The sequence below is a fragment of the Platalea leucorodia genome (genome assembly GCF_965183815.1).
Source record: "Platalea leucorodia genome assembly, chromosome: W".
NCBI lineage: Eukaryota > Metazoa > Chordata > Aves > Pelecaniformes > Threskiornithidae > Platalea > Platalea leucorodia.
Genome location: NC_138859.1, coordinates 12428678 through 12436174, shown reverse-complemented (window position 1 = coordinate 12436174; position 7497 = coordinate 12428678). Strand labels below are relative to the sequence as shown.

Sequence of the window (7497 nt, the reverse complement as noted above, 5' to 3'; positions counted from 1 at the left end):
CCGCGGCGGCAGGTTGATGATCAGAGGCGGCAGCGGCGGGCACTGAGCAGAGAGGAAGTGATTCCTCTCTGTCCTTCCTCCCCACCCCCGCCGCTTCGGTCGGGATCCAGCGCATCCTCCCCCCTCAGCGCCTTCTCCGTTCCCCCGTCGCTAAGATGGCTGATGGTGGGCAGTGAGGCGGGGCTGCGGGGAGCTGTTGCCGGCCGGCGCGCGGCGAGGCAGGCGGGGGTGGCTGACGGGACAGGAGCGGGGGGGGGGGGTGTGTGTGTGCGCGTGGGAAGCCGCGCAGCGCCATGTCTGCCTTCGCCCTGGAGGAAACGCTGGAGGCCGACTGGGTGGCCGTGAGGCCTCACGCCTTCCAGGAGCGGGAGAAGCACAAATTCGTCTTCATCGTGGCCTGGAACGAGATCGAGGGCAAGTTTGCCATCACCTGCCACAACCGCACGGCGCAGCGCCAGCGCACCGGCTACCGCGAGCTCTACCGCGGCGGCCCTGCCGGCCCCGAGGCCAGAGCCGCTCCCAAGGCCGGCATCCCCACGGTGAGCAGGGGCCCGGCCTGGGGCACGGATTCCGGCCTGGCGCGCGGCTCCTCGCAACTCCGCTCCGAGGCGGGGCTGCGGGGCTCCGAGCGGGGCGCGGCGGCCGAGGCGCTGCCGAAGAGCCTGCTGCGCGCCAAGAGCAGCCCGGCCCGGAGGCCGCTGCGGGGCCTGGAGGCGGCAGGTGCCGCCGAAGAGATAGAAGAACTGTTGCTGGGGAAGGAGGAGGCCGCCTCGCTGCCACCCTCGCCGCTGCAGGCAGCCGAGTCGGCCGCTTCCGACGCGGAGTCCGTGGGGGAGGAGTGCAGCTGGGCCGGCCTCTTCTCCTTCCAAGACTTGCGGGCTGTGCACCAGCAGCTGTGCTCGGTGAACTCGGAGCTGGAACCCTACCTGCCTGCCTTCCCCGAGGAGCCCTCGGGCGTGTGGACGGTGCTGTTCGGAGCCCCGGAGCTATCCGAGCAGGAGATGGACGCGCTCTGCTACAAACTGCAAGTTTACTTGCTCCATAGCTTGGATACCTGCGGCTGGAAGATTCTTTCGCAGGTACTCTTCACTGAGACTGACGACCCCGAAGAGTATTACGAGAGCCTGAGTGAGCTGCGACGAAAGGGGTACGAGGAGGTGCTGCAGCGGGCCCGCAGGCGAATCCAGGAGGTGAGGCTACCGCATGGTCCAGATATCTCCACCTTAGTGTTACCTTTTCCTTATTCTGTGACATCTTCTTTATTTGTTCTCTCCAGCTGCTCCCCTCTACCTTTGCAGAATTGATTGATCCACGGGACAAAAAAAGTACAGGAAAACTGTCTAGTTTAAAAAAAAAAAAAGCAAGCTTTGAGAATCAAAGTAAGAAAATGAGGCTTAACCTTTCCAAGGTCTCTAGGGCCAGGATTTAAGAAGGTGCAGATTTCCTTATTCATATTCCGTGGAATTCAACGTAGATGTTTGTGAACAAGAATCTGATGGATTTGGCAAGGTCTTGCTCCCAGATTTTTGTTGTTGCGTTGTTTTGCACCAGAATGCGTTGGAGTCTGAATTTTTATGTTTAATGGGAGCAGCAACATGTGGTGTTTATTTTGACAGTACAATTTAGGTACTTGAGGCCAAAAAGTTCTAGGTTCCTACAGACTGGGTGCTGAATCTGCTATTTCAAGTGAGATGATGTTTTCCAGTGGAATTGGAGTAACTACAAATTTTGTTCAGCTGGTAAATTCTTAGAGTTGGGATTTTAAAAAGCAAGCTATCTGGTCCTAGCGAGTATTTACTGCGTTGCCATTGCTAGTGTCTGACAAGCATGTTTCAGAACATGCCATCTCTTTTTCTCATACCATATACTGTTTAGACAGAAGTAGTTGAGGAGGTTCTGCTAGCTTCTAGCATCAGTGTATGAGAATATTTTCACATATTTGTGGACTAAGGTATATGAGGACCCAGATTTTCCCAGTGAAAAAGGAGAATTTTACACTTTTTTTTATGTTTCAGTGCCCTTGGTCCAGAATGTACCTGGATCTATCTAGGTGCGACTGTGTATGAATCATGTTATGGAATTTTTTATTTTTGCAAGCACCATCTAAATTCTATTGTATGGATATAGATCAAGTTTGGCTGCTTCAGTTGCCCACATATATCGTACCAATATTGTGTGTTCAAAAATGTGTGGTGGTGAACGTTTTGGTTTTTTTTCCTCGATGGAGTATGAGCATATGTGCTTGCTGTTTTTGATGGCATAGTTTTGAGCCTTTGTAGGATTTGGGCTCAGCTTTTCCTTAGTGACTGGAGTTACAGAGTATGAGAAAACTGTTGTTTTATCAGTGATGAAATTATGATAAGGGCATCTCAATGTAGCGTTGTCAGGTACAAGTTTATTTCCACACTGTTGTGTTTGGATATATCATTGTGATTTTTCTTTTTTTTCATGGCTGTTTAAAGGGCTGAATTCATCCTCATTAATTTTGGTATACAGCCGTAATTAGTCTAATAGTCTTCTGCAGTAGTTTTAGTCCAGAGAATATGAAAGCATATTGTCATCCACTTTTTTCTTTGACTTCATGAATGCTCGGGAGTGTGTGCTTAGATTCACTTGGCCTTCAGCTCAGCAGTTTTTATAAGGAGCTGAGCAGGACAAGAGAAGTTCCTGTGAAACGTGTGGAGTTTGGGAACCGGGTACCTAACTCAAAGCGTGTGGTGTTTCTGAGGAAATGCTAAATCGGAATTACTGTGTAAGAACTATTTGTTTCTTGCAGAATCTCAACTTCTATTTTGCTAGCACCAGTACTATCAGCAAAAAATAAATCAGTTATCAAGAGGCAATGCAAGCTTTATCCATCAGGATCTCTAAACTACAGCATCTTATTCTCTGTTAATGTTCAGAACTTGGTGCAGACAAAATAGCAGAGCATATTTGTGTATTTGACTACAGTACAACCTTCCTTTCCCATGATAACCAATCCAGTAGTGTATCTAAAGTCAGTACAGCTGTACTACTGTCAGTTGTGTAAATCCATCCTTCTTTAATTAAAGGTAGTTCATGTTTAAGAAAAGAAACCAATAGAATGACCTGCTCTTTCCCTTTTGGCTCTCAGGTTTCTCTTTTCCTTATCTGTTAGTGGTTTACTTAGTCCACAGGAAACATCTGTCTTTTAAGCAAATACTGATATTTTTTGTCATTTGCAATTCTAAGCAAATGAAGCAAAGGATGATGAGTATTGCTAGGTATTTCTGAAGTAAAGTTTTTTCATACTTTCAAGAAAACCTACTGAATCAATGTTTCACCTCTCACTTTAATTTATTTTTCCGCCTGTACTTGAGGTCTGCCTGTTAGATGTTGGGAATGTTGGATTCCTGCAATTTTAAATTATTTTACCTCTTATTAGAACTTTTTGGGAAAAGGGGAAGGGATTGAGCAGCATTGGCAACCAAAATAGTATGAAGGAGCATAATGAATATGGAGGGTTTTCATTAATATAAAATTGTGCAAAAAACAAGTTTAGAACTCCAAGACTTTGGCTTAACATTTCAAAATATGCTTCTGTGGTTTATAATTATTTCATATATCTATTTTTCCAGGACAAATTCCTCTGTGCAGTTAGAATATTACTTGAGAAACGCTTGCAGTTTCTGTTGATTATGTTCTTTGGGGTGGAGAAGCAAAGCGAGCGTTAAAGCAGCAGCAGCTGCCTGAGCATTCACACACCATTCAGGGAGTCACACACACACCACCCGAGACTTTAACTGCTAGGACCGGAGTCCCTTCACAGTGGGCAGCTCCACTGAGCTGAAGGGTGCCCCTTTTCGACTCCTCGCTCACACACACACTCACCCTCGGGCGCTTTCTGTCCCCTCAGGCTCGACCCTAGGTTTTCCCCGAAGCAGAGTCTCCGACATGACTTACACCAGGCGAATTTATTTTGAGTGGTACAGTGGTGAAGAGCAGCTCGAGCTGGGTGCCTCTGGAGAGGGACCCTGAACAAAGAAATCCTTGGGCAATTATACCCTTACAGTCTAAGTTCCCCTCCCCTCATGTGATGGTTCGGTCCAATAGTAATATTTGGGTCTGGGGTCTTCTTGTTCCTCATTGGATCCTTTCCCTGTCTCCAGGCAGGACATTCCTTTTCTTGTCTCGTAGAGTTGCAACTTCTGCCGATGGTTTCAGCTACCTTATCTTTCTGGTTTGCACCGGTTTCAGGGCCTTCCTTCATGTAGCTAGGTAAGAGTTCAGCATATGGTCAGCGTATCTAGGTGAAAGTTCACAGCTTGCAGTCTAAGGCTTCAATAGGCCTTGCTCCTAACACTATGAATTGGATTCCATTTGAGCTAGAAAGTGACTTCTACAACAGTGAGAAACAAAACCTCTTGTGTTCATTGTTTCAGCATCCCCTACTTGGCCATCTGTTGCTTTCCATAAGTTACACACAAACCAGTTTATATTCACAGCAGTTAATAATTTCTGCTCTTTGTAATAGGCATTTTTATCTCTGTCTCAATTATAAACCTTTAATAAGCCAGAAGAATGTTGCAAGTAGAAACAGATCCAAGATGAGGAAGAAAAATAGTTGTAGAGGAACTGTATGACCTGGAATTAATTTCTACTGCATAATTTTCAGTTTTGAAATAGCACATATTTTTATTTTTTTTAAATAAAACTATTAATTCTGCAATAACTTAAGAACAGTTAAGTTATGTTAAAGTAAAAACTTGTATCTAAAGGAGTAAATATCATTCTACCTCATTTTTGAAAACTAATAAACACTTGTTTGGAGCACTTGTTCATTAAGTTTATGCCTGTTTAAAAAAAATTACTCGGGTGCTCAGCTAGAGGGCTGAGCTCCCAAATGGAGACATGATACGGAATCAGTTAATGACCAGATAAAAAGATGTTATTATTTCAATAGAGAGGATGCCACGGAATCCTTATTTGGGATTCCAGCTTCTTGGCCAGTACTTCTAAAATCTTAAACTTTGCATCTAGAAGGCAGAAAAAGTTATTTTCTGTACTCTTGTTGAAAGGGTTAAAGCCAAGATAGACAAAGCCACTGCATCAAAATGCCTCCCCGAAAGAATTAAAGCCTAGGGGCAAGGAGGATATTTTAAATATCTTAGCCACTTAACTAAACAAAAGAAAGGCCTTTCAATTATATATTAATATTCAATTAAAGAGAAAGAAAATAATGCTGGAAAAAATGAGAAAAAATATGCAAGAAGACAAAGTTAAACACGAAGAAAAGATAACCCAACATCATCTCTAAAAGCTAAGAAATGAAGTGGGCTGTGAATCCCAAGGAGCACAATGGATTAAAGAGTGTTTATTACATATTACATATACATTATTTTCTTTCTCTTTAATTGAATATCCTGCCTTCAAGTAAGTGCCTTTTAATACTGCTTTCTAAATCCAGTAACTATATACAAAAATTCACGGATGCTTCTCCTCACAGTCCAAATCTCCCCAAGGGAGAAACGGAGTATTCAGAGAGTCCCTGAAATGAAACTCAATAGCAACGAAGTTACTATTAAGCAGGTATCCTTTACTGCAGCGCTGGGCAGCACTGGGGATTCTCCACCATAAGTGCTCTACCGATTTGGTAGACTTTCAGAGATTATATACTATAAAACCCTACATATTCACAGGATTTCCGTGAAATCATTTACATAAACATGAGATTTCCTGGAACTTATTAACATATGCAGATGTCCGATCCGCATGGGCAGTCGTCTCCCGTGGTGGTCTTCAAGTGGTCTTTGGGGGTCTTCAGATGAAGGCTCGTAGTCTTCTTCACTGTGTTCGCCGATTGACCTTTGCTTCTGCGCAAACTCAGTCCTAGGATCACGTAAACGGTGTCCCTCAAGGCTGCTGTTGTCATTCTTTTGTGACTTCCTATCTTCCATGCATTTGTTCTCCCAAGGCCCAGTTGTCTGAGATGGGATTATCCCGGAGCCCCCTTATCTTACAACCATTCTAACTACTCTCTAAATCACAAAGGCCTTTCTTTTGTTTAGTTAAGTGACTAAGATATTTAAAATATCCTCCTTGCCCCTAGGCTTTAATTCTTTCGGGGAGGCATTTTGATGCAGTGGCTTTGTCTATCTTGGCTTTAACCCTTTCACCTTCCATTTCTGGCTGAGATAGTATTACACAGGCAGGTTTAGAATTTGAAAGCAGATTCTTTCTAATCATTGCTTCTTTTTACATTTCTTTCTATAATATGACAAGATGCTGCTTACAGATGATCAGTGAGGTTTATGTTGTTCTGTATATATGTAAATATTGCTACCACAGAGCTGAAGAAGCTATTGAAAAGCAGAGGTTTTCAGAAATGGCTGCACCTACCATTTTTCCTATTTGGGGAGATGCTTTTAGAATCCCTTTTTAATATTAGTAGAAACATACCATTGCAGTGCACCAGGAAATTGCTGTTATTGGTGAGAACTTGAGTCAAAATGGGGACTTGGTCCAACTAAAGATACATCTGTCAAACTTGTTTATTTTTTCAGGAGATGAAAATTTAGCTATAAGGAATATGGTAGACAAAGAAGAAATATAGGATAGGAGGAGAAGGAGGGAGAATGATGATATTCTTAAGATACATATTGACTAACTCAGTGATGTTATGTATATATATATGAGCTGTTGCTTAGAATATGTGGTGGGTTGACCCTGGCTGGATGCCAGGTGCCCAACAAAGCCGCTCTATCACTCCTCCTCCTCAGCTGGACAGGGGAGAGAAAATACAATGAAAGGCTCACGGGTCAAGATAAGGACAGGGAGATCACTCACCAATTACCATCACGGGCAAAAAAGACTTGGGGAAATTAATTTAATTTATTGCCAATCAAATCAGAGCAGGATAATGAGAAATAAAACAAAATCTTAAAACACCTTCCCCCCACCCCTCCCTTGTTCCTGGGCTCAACCTCACTCCCGATTTTCTCTACCTCCTCCCTCCGAGCCGCACAGGGGGATGGGGAATGGGGGTTGTGGTCAGTTCATCATACATTGTCTCTGCCGCTCCTTCCTCCTCAGGGGGAGGACTCCTCACACTCTTCTCCTGCTCTAGCGTGGGGTCCCTCCCATGGGAGACAGTCCTCCACAAACTTCTCCAGCATGAGTCCTTCCCACAGGCCACAGTTCTTCACGAACTGCTCCAGCATGGGTCCTTTCCACGGGGTGCAGTCCTTCAAGAATGGACTGCTCCAGTGTGGGTCCCCCACAGGGTCACAAGTCCTGCCAGAAAACCTGCTCCAGCGTGGGTTCCTCTCTCTCCACAGGTTCACAGGTCCTTCCAGGAGCCTGCTCCAGCATGGGCTCTCCACGGGGTCACAGCCTCCTTTGGGTGCATCCACCTGCTCTGGCATGGGGTCCTCCATGGGCTGCAGGTGGATATCTGCTCCACCGTGGACCTCCATGGGCTGCAGGGGAACGGCCTGCCTCACCATGGTCTTCTCCAGGGGCTGCAGGGGAACCTCT

General features: G+C 45.2%; 1 protein-coding gene across 1 annotated transcript in view; it reads left to right on the top strand.

The window, feature by feature from the left end:
- Nucleotides 1-293: 293 nt before the first annotated feature.
- LOC309601589 (junction-mediating and -regulatory protein-like) overlaps nt 294-7497 on the top strand; it is a gene marked incomplete at its 5' end in the record, with an annotated part of 90855 nt that continues 83651 nt past the window's right edge. The window contains one exon of the mRNA XM_082334692.1: nt 294-1190. Within this exon, the coding sequence (XP_082190818.1) occupies nt 294-1190 (897 nt within the window). The remainder of the gene's footprint in view (nt 1191-7497) is intronic.